General features: G+C 37.9%; 1 protein-coding gene across 9 annotated transcripts in view; it reads right to left on the bottom strand.

The window, feature by feature from the left end:
- EPHA5 (EPH receptor A5) overlaps positions 1-15,795 on the bottom strand; it is a 378,384-nt gene that overhangs the window by 12,338 nt on the left and 350,251 nt on the right. For all 9 annotated transcript variants that reach the window (XM_075544946.1, XM_075544949.1, XM_075544947.1 and 6 more), the window contains 3 exons: positions 15,545-15,606; positions 12,045-12,254; positions 10,756-10,905 (listed from right to left, as the gene is read on the bottom strand). In XM_075544946.1, coding sequence (XP_075401061.1) covers positions 10,756-10,905; positions 12,045-12,254; positions 15,545-15,606 — 422 coding nt within the window. The remainder of the gene's footprint in view (positions 1-10,755; positions 10,906-12,044; positions 12,255-15,544; positions 15,607-15,795) is intronic.

The following is a 15,795-nucleotide window of genomic DNA, read 5'->3' as shown; positions in this document are numbered from 1 at the left end:
TAAGTAAAAATCATGTTTTCAACCATTATAACAATATTAATATATGTAATAAAAGTTCACACATATTGAGAGACAAAAATAATATGATGTCAACAAATAAAGGAATAATTTATGCTAACTCAAAATTTATAATAAAATTAAGTATATTTTGAAAAAAGTTTATATTCACTAGAAATCAAACAAATGATAATCAAATATTTTTTAAAAGTGTCATTTGAATCCCTGCTCTCTATTGCTTCACTAGCAAACATATCACCAAGCCCTACTTCTGACCTCTTTCACAAAATTTCATTTCCTGCTTTGTTTAATTTTCATCTAAAGACCAAATTTTGTTTGAAGCATTATAATCAATAGCAAAGTAAAGGTTTTTCTCTGCATCCGCCCCCCCCCCAAAAAAAACCCCATTTTATTGGGAGCTCTTGCAGATCTCAGACCATCCCATAGTTCAATTCCATCAAGCAGCATTTTGCAATTGCTACCACAATCATTTTCAAAACATGTTTTTCCTTCTTGAACTCCTTGATATCAGCTCCTCTTTCCTTCCCCCACCATCCCCCTAGAACCCTCATTCTACTTGTCTCTATAGGCTCATCAATCCTGGGTTTCATAAACTGAAAAACAGAAAAACAAACAAAACAAATAACAATAATTCAAGAGGGATACCCACAATGACATCAGAGATAAATCTCAATATGAAAACACACACACAAAGTAGTGAAAACCATATCAAGTTCAAAGTGTATCATAGGGGGGATTAAGTAACAATGTCTTAACAGTTCAGGTCAGGTTCATCATTTTGATCTCCTATAGTCATCTCTCCAACAAAAGAAAAAATTTTTGATCATTTTATAGGGGGCTCTGAGAGCTTTTATCACAACCCATACATGCATCCGTTGTGTCAAGCCATTTGTACATACGTTGCCATCATCATTTTCAAAATATTTTCTTTTTACTTGAGCCTTTGGTATCAGTTTCTCATTTCTCCTCCTCACTCCTAACCTCCTTCCATCACCCTCCCTCCCGCCTGAACCCATGATAAATTATGGATTATTATTTTCATATCTTATATTGTTCTCGTCACCCTTTGTGTTAATCTGGGTAGAGTAGAGAAACAAATTCATAAGCACACATATGTATATAAGGGAGAGGTTTATATACAAGAGGAATTGAACATTGAGAAAACATCCCAACCCAGTCTAGTCCAAGCCCATAAGTCTGATATTAGCCCATATGTCCGATACCAATCTTTAAAGTCCTCTGCTGACTCACGAAACACATGCAATGAAGTCAAATGCAGGATGATCACAAGCTAGTGGGTAGATAGTCCTTGGGTCCAGTGGCGTTGTAAGCATCTAAGTGATGGCAGGGGTCGCTCTGGGACTTCTCAGGTCTTGTGTGTCTTTGTGGTTTGTCTTCGGCAATGTCTCCAGGGAGTAGCAGAGAGAGAGAGGTATCTTCTGACTCCAAGGAGGAAGTACCGATTTCCCAGAATTCTCAGGAGAAGGCCATGCCCACACAGAGGTCTCATTGGCTATGATCTGATTGACAAGCTAGACTCCTTTCTTACACTCTTAATCCTCAAATTGATAAATGATTATATATTTACTACACCCTTCACCTACTTTTCTGTTGTTTATCCCCCCAGAAGGGGGTTATTTGTTGATCCTTGTGATCAATTCCCCTGTTTTCCCTGCACCTTCCTCTTATCCTCCTGGTATCTCTATTCTCATGGTTGGCCCTGAGGGGTTTATCTATCCTGGATTCCTTGTGTTGTGGGCTCTTATCTGTAGCAGTGTGCATGCTCTGGTCTAATCTAAGGTAGAATTGAGGTCATGATAATGAGGAGGTGGGGAAGCATTAAAGTACTAGAGGTAAATTTTGTGTTCCATCAGTGCTATACTGCACCCTGACTGGCTCATCTCTCCCTTGTGACCCTTCTGTGAGGGGATGTCCAATTGTTTATAGATGGGCTTTGGGTCGCCACTCCTTACCACCCCCTAATTCATATTAGTATGATTTTGTTCTGGGTCTTAGATACCTGATATCAGATCCCATCGACACCTCATGATCACACAGGATGGTGTGCTTCTTCCATATGGGCATTGTTGCTTCTCAGCTAGATGGCTGCTTGTTTATCTTCAATCATTTGAGACTCAAGACACTTTATCTTTTGAAAGCTGGGCACCAAAAGCTTTCTTCACCACATTTGCTTATGCACCCATTTTGTCTTCAGCGATCGTGTTGGGAAGGTGAGCATCCCAGAATGCTGGATTATTAGAATAAAGTGTTCTTGTGTTGAGGGAGTATTTGAGTTGAGGCCCAGTGTCTATCTGCCACCTTAATTCTTAACACATAGATATAAGTACATATATCTATTTCCCTCTCATTGTATATAAAAATATTTATATATGCGCATGCCTGTATTTAGACCTCTATAAACATCCTTTACCTCCTGGTTCTTTCCTCTATTTTCTCTTACTTTCCTCTTGTCCCACCATAATGTTCGGTCTTCATCTGGGTTTAGTAATTCCTTGCTGTTACATTGCCCTTGCTTAAGCCCCACTAGGCATCCTATGCCCTTCTCTCTATTGGTTTTAGTCACTTGTTGTTCCCTTATACCCCAGTTGGTTGCTGCCCCCACTTCCTTTATCCCACCTCCCCTTCTCCCATATTGCCTGGAACCATCGATTCCATTGTTTTTGTCTCCAAATTGTTTGTCCTGCTTACCTTATGCTTTTTTATAGTCATGTTTTTGAGATTTTGAAGTAAAAAATTTAAATTCAATAAAATTAAAATTATAAGAATATTTGCTCTGAAAAGTACTCTTTCTATTAGATATTAATAGAAAATTAATTTTTATTACTATTAGCTGTTCAATATAGAACTTGTCATGCTGTAAGACCAGTGGGTATTCTCTTAGTGACATATATGTAACCAAAAAAATCCCAATATAACAGTTTAAATCATGTGATATTTTGGGTATGCAGTAAAATCAGTTATTAATGTATATTTAAAACCAGATATGTTTTGCAATTTTCTTCTCTTCAGAAATTGCTATAAATTATTTCAATTTTCATTAAAGCCTATTTTTTTAAAATACAATTTTTCTCCACTAAGCAACCACTGGTTGTGAATACATAAAGATAATTAGTTTTAAAACCAACTAATAAGCTATTTCATATGTGATGTTATTAATAATCTAATCAGTTTCCTTTTCAAGTAAATTTGATCTTGGAAACAAATACCTTGCATCTAAGTTAACTTCAAGCAACATGGCGGTTCTATGGGTTAAGCATTGGGGTGCAAACTGCAAGCTACTCCCTTGGAGAAAGTGAGACTGCTCCTCCAGCTTGGGAGACTGTGGGTGTAGTTGTACATTGTTTTAGAACTTGTTATGACTCAGAATCTACTAGCTGGCAATTGGGTCGGTCAACTTATAAATGGCATTATGTCATAAAATTTAATATGGTTTCCTCTCTAGAATGTATTTTAAAAATACCTTTGGGATGATTATTTTATATTTAGCAAGTTTTGAAACTATGTAATCATTTTTCAAACGATATCATCTTTCATTTTTGTCAGGAAGTAAATGTCAGCAGCAGTCAAGTAATAGGTGAGATATTGGAAATTGGTCAAAGTACAATTTAAACTGTTTATACTTTTGTACAACTAAAGGAATATTAACATAGGTTGACTTCATATTGATGTTATACTTGTTAACCTTGGTGGCGGTAATGAACAGAGGAAAGAAAATAAGGGAGAAAATAAGGAAAAAGTCTATTTTTGCAAACAATCTGGTGCCACCATTTCAGATACACATCTGAACTATACAAACTGATGGCATTTCATGGTTTTGCTATGCAAATCAGTAGCACTCTTTAAAATCCATTGAGGTTTTTCCTGAGATATAAAACCTGACACAGACTTCACCCTATGACACTGGTCACGTAGTAGCAAGCTAATTAGATTGGACTTGTCTATCATGCAAAGGTTAGTAATTCTCTTTCCACATGTTTGAATCTATTCTATGGGTTTATATGCTCTCCCCACAACTTCACTCATAAATACTAGCTGGAGTTATAGGAGAAGTGGACCCAGATCACTGACTCGACAGAACACTTCGCTCAATCAGATGATTTATTTACAGTAAAGAATGGGTGCAAGTATAACCTATTTAACGATATATCTCTAAATAATCAAAATGGACTCTCCTGGGGGAGAAAGGAGATTTGTTGCATTTTCTGATGTGCCTAATAGAGCCTTTACATGCCAAACGTAAGCCACCAAAACAGTGTCAACCAGGCAGAAGTCTTCTAATTGAGAAGAGGAGATCTCCTAAGAGTAACGAATACTGAGCAGCAGGGACTTACTGGGCTTACACAGCGGGGTCAGGGAGGAATCATGTGGCACCCAGTTGGCAAACATGGGTTGTTTTCCTTTGCAGGAAACCTCATCTCAGAATGCCCCAAGGGAAGCCAACCAGACCTGCCAAGGTCATAGGTGAGTATGAAGAAGCCCAGAATTGGTTTGGGGAGGGGCTAGGAGAATAAGATTGGGTCAGTGGCAGCCATGAAATCAATTGGAACTACAGTGGTCACAGTTTGTCCCATAACCTCGTTCTTCTAAGGTTTTCTTCCGGCAAATCAACACACAAACGCCAAGAGACGTCCCCTAAAACTATGCAGAAAAATGGACCTATGCTGCCAAAGAGGTGGGAAATACTTGCTATGAAATCTCAAATTTCCAACTGCTGAGACTATAATTAACTAACAAACGTCATGAACATCTTTGAAACGCATATGAGCCAGGAGTAGACAGGACAGTGTTACCTCGTGGTACGTGGGGACCACCAGTTGGAGTGGTCAGCCCGCATTCAACAACATCTAAGCAGTCTGGAATGCCCATATCAATAACTCACACATAAGAGTTGTTTTCCTTTTTCCCTATTGGATATGATACTCCTAAAAATTTCTAAAGTTTAATATGTTCCAGAAAAGTTTCTCAGATCCAATGGATTAACTTGAGCTGTTTTCCCCTAGGATATCATATCTTTTGGAGTGTTATTGTGGATATTTTGAGTATACCTTTTTAATACTAATCTTAGATTGATAGTATTCCCAAGATTGAAGAGATATGAAAAATTCTTTATTGAAGTACTTGCCTTTTCTAGTTGTTAAAATGATACTATGGCACTAGATTGCCGAGCTTTATGTCCAGCTTTCTGCATGTTTGTTTTTTAGTAGTTATATGAATTTTGGATTGAAGTATTTATATTTCATTATATATTACTTTTATTAATCTACGAAGACTTAGGCTAATTTTGTTGCTTGTCAGGTGTCATTGCATCTGTTTTGACTCACAGTGATCTTATGAACAACAGAAAGAAACCCCTCCCTGTGCTGCGCCACCCTCACAATGAGCCCATTGTTGCCGCCACTGGATCAGTCCAACTCGCCAAGCATCCTCCTCATTTTAGCTCCTCTCTGTTTTACCAAACATGAAGTCCTTTCCTAGGGGCTGGCTTCTCCTAACAACATATCCAAAGTACAGGAGACAGTCTTGCCTTTCTTGCTTCTAAGAAGTGTTCTGGTTGTACTTCCTCTAAGACAGATTTGTCTGTCCTTTCCCCACTCCCCCTATGGAACTTCAAATATTCATTACCAGTCCCATAATTCAAATACATTGCTACTTCTACTGTCTTCCCTATTCAATGTTCATATGAGGTCATTGAAAATATAATTGCTTGCAATCAGGTGCATCTTAGGTCTCAAAGTGACCTGCCAACTTCTCAACTAATTTACCCAGTCTTTTGGTCTCTTGACCCATTTGCTCTCGAAAGTGATGTTTACATGAACACTATGACCATAGCAATTTGAAATCTTTGGCAACTTCAATAGCCCTTTATCATGATGGTACTTATAGGCCCAGCTGGGAGGTGTCGGGTTTTCTTACTTTGACTTGTCATGAACGCTGCAGGCTGCAGTCCCTGACCTTCAGTGGTGCTCCAAGTCCTCTACACTTTCAGCAAGCAAGGATGTGCCATCTATGTCACGGGCTTTAAATAAGCCTCACTGAAGTCTTGCATACAGCCCCATTCTTTTTCCTGTAGCCCAGTTTCTCTGAATATTTGCTCAGTGTACTCATTGGACAACCTTGGTGACAGGAAAACTACATTGACGACCTCTCTCCATTTCAAACCATGCAGTATTCCTTTGCTCTACTTGCATGCTTCTTGACCCAAGTACAAGTTTCACATGAGCACAATGAAGTATTCTGGAAATCCCATTTTTCTCAAAGCCGACCAGAGTTGTTTATGGTCCACACAGTGGAATGTTGTTGCATGGTCAATAAAGCACAAGTAACCTTCTTTCTGGTAGTCTCTGCTTTCAGCCAAGATCCATCAGATATCAACAGTGACATCACTCGTTCGATGCACTCTTCTAACTCCAGCCTGAGTTTCCATCAGTGTGTTGTTACAGCTGTTGTTGGATGACTTTCAGCCATATTTTACTTTTATGCTATATTGATTATTTGCCATACGGGGTTGAAATAAACTTGCTAACACCTAACCACAATGAAGACTATAAAACTGAATGTTTTGCTGAGTTGGAAATTTGCAATATGTAAATGAGGACTGAGGCCTTCACGGTCCAATTTACTTAATTACATGTGGCCTGGTTGTTTTTCCAGAAAATATTACTCCAGTATAAATAAAATAAATTATATTCCAATAGAAATTGAAACCAATTATAGAAATAGGTTCAGTTAATGCAAATTCTGTTTAAATCTTTTGGAGGCAAACCTTCTTTTACTTTACAGGTGAAATGATTTTAATCTATGTACTTACTAGAATTCTACATGTTCATATATCTTCCAATATATATGAGAGGAAGATATTGCCAATACATTTAAAATGTAGTAAAATAAAATATCTCATTGTTTGATATTTGCTTTATGTTCTGAAAAGGATGACATTTTAAATCATCCTTTTTGCTATCAATTACTAGAAGTCTTCTGACTTCTGGGATGCCCACATGTGAATCTAAGTCCATAGTATGTTATTTACCTAAAATCACCTTTGTCAATGAGGTTCATTTTTATTATGTGCTGTTATGCTTTCTTTTTTGCTTTGTTGATAGAGGCAATCCTAAATCAAAAGATACTTCTTGGCATACTCTCTCTCCCTGTACAGAAGGTCTCCTCTGAGAGATTTAGATTATCCCGCATGTCTCTGTAACATAACATTTGCATGTTGTTAGGGTTCTTTGTCAAGTTTAAAATCAGGTAGCATCTGGAATTCAGCGATTATGGGACATAGTATTTGAAACTGGTAAAGCAGTGTTTTTGCTTCACTCAGAGTTTTTTCTAAAGATATATATAATAATTCTGATCTTCAAATGCAGTAGATCTGTCAGGTTTTAAAATACAAATTGGAATAGAAATTGAGACAAAATTAGTAGCCATGAGGTAACAAACTTGCCTTGGACATTATATTCAAAGCAAACATTTTAGAAAGATGTGCAATTAAGCTAACATTTTTTGGTAAACTCATTTAGCTTTGTAAAATTCAGTCAAAAAAGCCCCTATAATGAGAGCATGTTTGTTAGCTTGCTGGTTTCTAGAAGAAGATGAGAGAGACGGAGAGCAGGGGCTAGGTATAACAGTTTAACTCCACCCGACTCCAGGAAAATGAGAAAATTCACTCAAGATCTTCAGAAACACAAGCATTGATTTAGGAAGTAAACAAAGTTCACCGTCATGGAGTATATTCCAATGTGCACCACCTTGGAGGGCAGAGTTTCATTGTCCTTGTGAGTTATCACGACTGTAACCATCCTTGTGGCCTGCAGATTTGTTGCTGGTTTGGAACTGCTGATCCTGTGATTGACAGTGCAATATGTAACCCCTATACCACTACCACTCCCAAAATTTCAATAAAAAATTCAATGTGATCTGAAATTTAAAGGTCTATATTGAATAGCCTAAGAGTCCTATGTAAATCCAGTAAGCAATGGGCTGCTAGTCACCAGGAGCCTGCTTCAAACCCACCATCCATCCGCTGGAGAAAGACGAGGCGCTTATCTCCCTGCTTCTGAAAAGATGTACAGAGCCTCCGAAATCCCATATAAGGTTGCTTTGAGTTGGTATCAACTCGCTGGCAGTGTGTTTTGTTTTTAATTGAATAGCAAAGATGAACATTACACAAGCAACCGTTAGAGAGCCAAGTATCACTCATGTTTTTTTAAATTTCTGAATTTTAGTAAAAATTATTTTACTGTTCCTTTAATGCTGTAGTTGTTTTAAAGTGCTAGCCGATTCAATGCAAACAAATCTATGCACAAGAAAATGAAACATTGCATGGTACTGTTTTATCCTTGAAATCTTTGATTTGTTTGAGATTATTGTTGTAACCACAATGTCAATTCATCACATTAAGGATCTTATACTCATTGGCTGACGTAGTACATTATCAAGCATGATTCCCTTCTTCTGGAACTGGTCCTTCTTAATAATATAGCCAAAGTCTGTCTTCTTGCTTCTAAGTAGTATTCTAGCATTATTTCTAGAGTAAATTTGTTTTATTAGAAGCCAAACTGTGGTGGTGCTTTGAGTTACGAGTAAGGCTGCTAACTCCAAGGTCAGGGATTTAGCCCCCCAGACACCCCACCAAAGACGAGGGCTTCCACTCCTGGGACTTTGAACAGGCTCAGGAACCTATGTGGCGTTTCTACAGAACCAAAATAGGCTTACCGGCACCAAGTGAATCAGTGAGTGTAGATTCATTTTTCTTCTCCAACAATATAACTTAACATATCAACAGCACAATTCAAAGGCATCAATTATTCTTTAATTTCCTTTGTTCATTGTGTAATGTCCACATACATATGTCATGAGTTGACTGAAAACGCCAAAGCTTGTGCCAGGCATTTCTTAGCCCTCACCACGACATCCTTCCTTTTTAGCACTGTTGAGTTCTTTTGCAACAGATTTGCCATCGGAAGATGTCATTTGGGCCTGTTCTTTAAAACAAACAAACACAAAAAACTTTATTGTGATTTTAGCAAAAGTTTACAGAAGAAACTGTTTCCCATTCCCAATCGTACACACTGATTCTGTGACGCGGTTTGCAGGCAGCACAAGGTAACAAGCTCTTCCCACTTCCTCCCTGCGTTTGCCACTTGCATTGGTCCTTCTTTGACACCCCTCCCTTTGTTGGCTTGCTGGAATGCCTGGACCTTTCCCTGAGCATTGATCGAGAACCTACATAATATGAAAACCTTTGCAAGTTCAATTTCCCCCTGTCTATGATGAGCTGATTATTGGTCCAGTTTTGATAACTTTGTCTTCTTTATGTAAAAGTGCACTCTGTACTTGAAGGCCATCAGTAGGTGCTTCAAATCCTATTTGCTCTCTTCAAGCAAGATTGTCTGTCTTCTCTGAGTAGGGCAGGTGGTCGATGAGCTTTTCTCCAGGAGTACTGATCTTCACCTAGTACTTTTCTTCGCCTAGTCCAGGCACACTGACTGAATAAATGCTGTAAAAACCATCCCTGTCTTTTAACCACACAAGATCCACTAGTTCTGCTCAAAACACTACCTCTTCATGTATGTAAAATTTTGCATTTTTGTTTTGCTTCAATTTGTTATCCTCAACTTATTATGCTTTTGCACAACCATTAAAACTCAAGGAAACATCTTTCATGTATTCTCTATTTTCAGCCCAAATCTATCAGGAATCAATAAAATCTCATTCATTCCAAGCTCTCCTCTCTATCAGAGGTGTGTTTCTGACAGAGTCCTTTCAGTGTATTGCTGCAACTGGTTTTGAATTATCAGCAGCAGATTTTTCCTTGCGTGTGATAGTATCAATACTATGTGATAATTTCCATGTGTGGTGAACTACCTTTCTTTGAAATGGGCACAGAATGGATGTCTTAGACTTGATTCCGCATGCTGTCCTCCAAATAATTTGCCAGTTAGATAAGTGAGTGCTTCCTGTGTTGCATCTGTTTGTTGAAACATCTCAACTGAGATTCTGTCTATTTCTGAAATCTTGTTGCTTAAAAATGTCTTCAGTGCATATTGAACTTCTTCCGTCAGTATCATTGGTCCTTGATCAGCCGCTATCTCCCGATGTGCTTAGATGTCAATCAATTCTTACTGGTATAGTGTCTGTGTTTAATTCTAAGATTCCATCATTCTAAGTTTTTTTTCTCTTTTATACATTGTGGGTAGAGCATCCTATTTTTTCCTCGAATTAAATAAAGAATAAAATTCTTTTTACATTTTAGTTGTAAAGATAGAGACTATCGTTTTTCAGTTTATGAGAGTATCCACAATTAAAACAGTATCATGAGCCCTTTTCTTTTTGAGCATTAGTTTCTTTCATGCAATGAAAATCATAAAAGAACCTTGCCTGTCAGTATTCATTCTTTGATAGCCCTTTCTTCATTTTTGAAAGTGATACATGAACTGAGTGAAACAGCACTAGAGGGCAGCTAAAACTGTTTGGCAACAGATTAAATTTTTATATAACGGTAACTTGCTCTTCTTTGTACTGTCACTTTGAATTCATGCATAAAGGATATTTCAACAACAGCAAAATACATCAGAGGTAAATAAAGCATTTTTGTTTAAAATTTTCTTGTATAGTACCTCTCCTCTTCCTAAAGGAAAGAAAGGAGAAGTCTATGCATCTTCCAACTCTGTGGGTAACGCATTTGGCTTCCAGGGTGGGCACTAGCTCCATACTTACATCTTGATTGCTCATCTCCCAGTAGGGCCTCTCGCCGTAGGACACAACCTCCCACATCACTATCCCATAGCTCCAGACGTCACTGGCGGAGGTGAACTTTCGGAAAGATATAGCTTCGGGGGCCGTCCATCTGATTGGAATCTTGCCTCCCTAAAGTAGAAAAACGAATTTTTAAAATCCCCCCCCCAGTACTTCAAATGTATCCGGGGATATCGCTACCTCGCAGATGAGATCTAGAAAGAGATGTAGCATTTTTAAGTGACTCTCTTTGACAGCAGGTAGTCTCTTTTCACATAGCTCAGCCCATAAGCAGGCATAGACTGACTACTAATTGGCTGTCCTGAAGGTTTCTAGTTTAAATTCTGTTTGACTACTCAACATCCACAGGACCCACATCTCAATTACAGTCCTCAGGACGGCAGTGTTCAGTAAAGAAACACAGGCAGTCAAGCAAATCAATAAGGCATGCTTTCAGGACATTCCAGCAGAGAGCAAAGGACTCAGATTCCCTGGTGCCCCCAGCCCTTTCATACAGATATCGTACGCCTCGGTTGCTGAATGAAACCCTGAGCAATGTAACACTTCATGCGACATGTATGACAATGAGATATCTTAAGCCCCGCTTTCCCCAGACACAGTGTTTTTGTGATTTGATGTGCTTCTCTCATCTTTGGTTCGCTCCATTGGTTAGGCTATTTGCTTCATCAAAAGAGTTAGATACCTTATTTAATTCAACTGAATAATACATAACTGAAATGTAACTATAAAATACACTACCGTTCTCCAATTTCATTTGTTATGATATAGTAACTAGCTTGTAGAATTTTTCTCCCAAATTGACAATACACAGATTACATCCTGACTTTTTAGTGAGTGTAAAAAATCTTTATCTGTTATTTTTTTAAACAAGAAAGCCTGGGAAATCGAATATTTCTTTCTAAGGAAACATATATTTAGAGAAAAACAAACAATAAGGTAAGCTTGAAATAATTATCTGTAACAAGAATAACAGACAAATGTTCATTTCACAGGAAAAGAATGCACAAAATTACATGCTGGGAAAAATGTAGTTTAATTTCTAATTTCTATTTAATAACTTTTATTGTCTGCCACATTTGAAACCTTCTTGAAGTCTGAATTCACTGAAAAATAACCAGGATAATTACCTGGACTTTGGAAGTATCTCTCATGGGCTTCATTAGAAACACCCTGTATATCATTTACTTTAAAAATCTTTAAACATTCACTTCTTCCTAAGAACTTTAGAAATGCATTCTGATAGATCTTACCCTTGTGGTGTATGCTGCCTCAGGATCGTCTTCCAGCACCCTGGAAAGTCCAAAGTCAGACACTTTGCACACAAGGTTACTGTTGATTAAGATGTTTCTGGCAGCAAGGTCTCTATGTACGTAGCCCATGTCAGAAAGGTACTTCATTCCAGCAGCGATGCCTCTCAGCATGCCAACAAGCTGAATTACAGTGAACTGCCCATCATTTTTCTGTAAAGACAATATAGAAATATTAGCCGACCAACACCATTCACTGGGAGAAAATATCAAGAGATCTTGCTTTAATTCCCAAATTAAATACTATCACTTCATCAAAATCCACATGCAATTTTTATTTGAAGAAAAATGGACATAGCTAGAGAAAAAAGTAGTGAAACTGGTAATGCCTCTCAGTCTCCTGTCTGATCACAGCAGATAAAAGCTTTGGAAGCTTATACTGAATATCTTATTATCACCCTTCACTGTATTGCATCTCTTCTATTCTCAGCTAACAGAGGGATGGCGCATTCTTTACTCCAACTTAATGCCTGCACATTTTTGAGGCAGGTATATTATTTAATTCAACCAATTTTTGGTCGCAAATGGAAAAAAGGCAGTGGGATGAGCATGAGGAGCAAAAGAGAAAACAGAAGACATGGGAGCAAACGAAGGAGCTGATGCGGAGTAGCTGGAAGGAGCATGACTGACCATTGTCGCATCACTCCAGAAGGTCATGTCTATGGAGAGGACAAGAAATTACAATGGTCTCCCTGGCTACAGCTCAGATGATGTCTGCTTTGAAATCCAAGAATACTGTAACAATAAATGTAAGGACTTAGAGCTGCAGATAGAAAAATTTGGGAGACAATGTGGTAGAGGCTGGAGATTGAAGGAAGAGGCAGCCTTATCAACAGATCACATCCAATCGATCACACAGGCCACTCATACATTGGCATTAATGACATTGTCCTACTCACAACTCTAATCAATAATTATAGTTCTATATGGAAAGTTCTAGTGTAAGTCAGGTGCTCAAGAACCTTGCATTGTTTTACACAATATACTTCCAAATAAAATGGCTGAATATTCTAAATGTGGAGACATGCACTTTGAAAATACCACAAAAGATCTTAACATTGGGGAGGGGTGGGGAAAAAAAAGATCTTAACATAGTGGCTACTCCTGCTACTCAATGATCATGAAAGCAACACTCAGGAAATCACGCACACACCGTGTGGGACAAGGCTGCTGCCAAGGGCCAGTCAGTCTACTGAGCCAGGACAAATGCATGGCTTGGAGGACTGACATGCCTGATATAGCCGTGGTATTTTCAATTCTTTTCCATGCATGGGAATTGGTGATGAGTTTCATCTGGCCTGCACTAGTTCAGCAGAATCAATACCTAACTTTTTTGGTTGATATTGGAAAATGGTTGTTAAAATGGCACTTTGAATCAAGTTTCTCCCTAAAGCTTGCGGCTGGGCAGCTGCCCAATGTGGAAATCACGAATGTTCATTCTTTACTCTCTTTGAACATTCATCTGGGCCACAGCCTATTGCAAGCACCAGCAGCAATGTTCATTCTGTCCATAGGTATAAAAATTAGATGGAACTATGCTTGTAATATTTATTAATTCCTTTCACAAATTATGCTTTTGATGAAACACTGCATTTTTATTCCCTTACATTTGTTATGCTTTTGATGAAATACTGCATGTTTATTCTCTTACATTTGTTACTCAGGTAAACATCTCGCATGCAGAGAATAAGGACCGAACAACAAGAAGGTGAACGATGTCATTTGTTTTAGCTTTGTGTTAAGCCGCAAATTCCCACGAGATAGGAGAGAATTATGGTAGTCCTGAAAGTGTTCAAAGAGCTAAACATAGTTCCAGAACAATTAGGCACAGCAGAAGCAGAGTGGAATTTCTCAAAGATGAATTTAAAATGTTCAGAAAAGAGAAGTCACCTGTTTCTAACATATCAAGCACATGGACGCTTGTTGGTTTGGCCTTCCTCTAAAGGACTGTCTCCTACAGTCCAAAGATGGTGAAGGATGAGTCACACAGGTAAAAGCAAAACCTATTGCAAGTGAGGAGGCTGAGCAAGGAGCAATGCTGGCTTCTCTTAAATAAATGCTTCACTGTTTTTTGTCAAGTTTTACTTAATATTTAAAATTATTTAAACGTTTTCATTTAAAATATTAAAACGTTTTCATTAATATTTAAAATTATTTCTCATCTGAAATAACATAACATAATTAAATGATCTAGTTTTGCAAGCATCTCTTATTGTTCTAATTTTAAAATATTAATGGTATAAAATAATACACTACCTATGAGGATATCTCTTTTCTTTATACTTGAAATGGGCATTAGGGTAGTGAATCTTTTGAATTGCACCACCGATGTGAATGCCGGACCATGAGAAAGGAAGCCAGGAAAGAATTGGTGCATTCAAATTAGGGTTTTGGCAAAGAATACTGAAGTTACCATGAACAGAAAACACCGATCTGATTTGGAGGAAATCCAAGCACAATGCTCTTTAGATGCAAGGATGCCGAGACTTTGTTTCCCCTTCTGTGAATATCCTATAAGGAGGGGTCCAAAGTTGGAAAGGAGAGCATGCTTTCAAAACAGAGGGCCACTGAGAAAGAGAAAGCTCTCGGATAGAATGAACTGACTGACGTCGAGGATGAAACATTGACTGCGCAGGAACCATTCTGAGGGTCACTGAAGAGCAAACCGAGTCTCAGTCTGCTCTCCACGAGATCCTATGAATTGGGGCCCACGCCAAGGCGCTTACAGCACTGCCTGCTTGTACACTACCGTGTCAGCAATGGTGGACCTGCATGGAAGCACAACCAGCAGGACCCTGTAGCCCGCCGCTGATGTAGATGTTTGGCATTGGTCCTTTGGACATATGTTCCTGCTCTGTCTTTATTATGCCTTTGAGGAAGGGAAGTGTGTATAAACTTTTCTATAATCCCACATACCTCCATCCTTTGCCTCTTCTTCCCTGTCCTTTCCTTACCCTTTCGCTTCCCTCCCCTCTCCTGCTTTCTTCTCTTTATTACCTGTTTCATTTCATTTCTTCTTCCCTTCCTTTAAGAATTATCAATTTACACTTAAGTAAAAGCAAAAAAATTTTGCATGGATAACAATGACAATGAATACGGGTGAAAATGTTCTATCACTGATTGTGGTAAAGATTGTACAACTAGTCTCAATATGGGCAAATTATTGAATTGTATGAGATGTGGGTGAAGTGACCATAAAATGTTTTTTTTTAAGTATAAAACAAACAAGTCTTTATCAGGTCAATTCTGATTCACAGGAATCCCTTGCATAAGTTATTTGAAAAGTAAAAATTCACACTGAAATGAATCATTGCAGTATAATTTTGCTGATCACAGATATTTCTATTCTACTTATACCATTTTCTTCTAAGTGGCTGAGTTCCATCTTCAACAACAAAGCAATATAAAAATAACACTCTGAATAATCCAATCACAGATCTTACCTTTAAAAATGTATCTAAAGACCCATTCTCCATATACTCTGTCACTATCATTACTGGTTTACCTGAAAAGAAAGCAATGATATAAACTAGTGTTGTTTGTTAAAACATTCTTATTAAAAAATAAAACATGGTTGCAGGCTTATTATTCTAGTGTATGTTTACATATTACTATATACTCTAAAAATCACAATACATGAAATCTAAACATATTTGAGATAAAGATAAGGCGCATTATGACAACAGAATTATGC

This window comes from Tenrec ecaudatus, chromosome 3 (genome assembly GCF_050624435.1).
Source record: "Tenrec ecaudatus isolate mTenEca1 chromosome 3, mTenEca1.hap1, whole genome shotgun sequence".
NCBI classification, from domain to species: Eukaryota; Metazoa; Chordata; class Mammalia; order Afrosoricida; family Tenrecidae; genus Tenrec; species Tenrec ecaudatus.
Note: the sequence above shows the minus strand (reverse complement) of the source record. Positions and strands in the feature narration are given on the sequence as shown.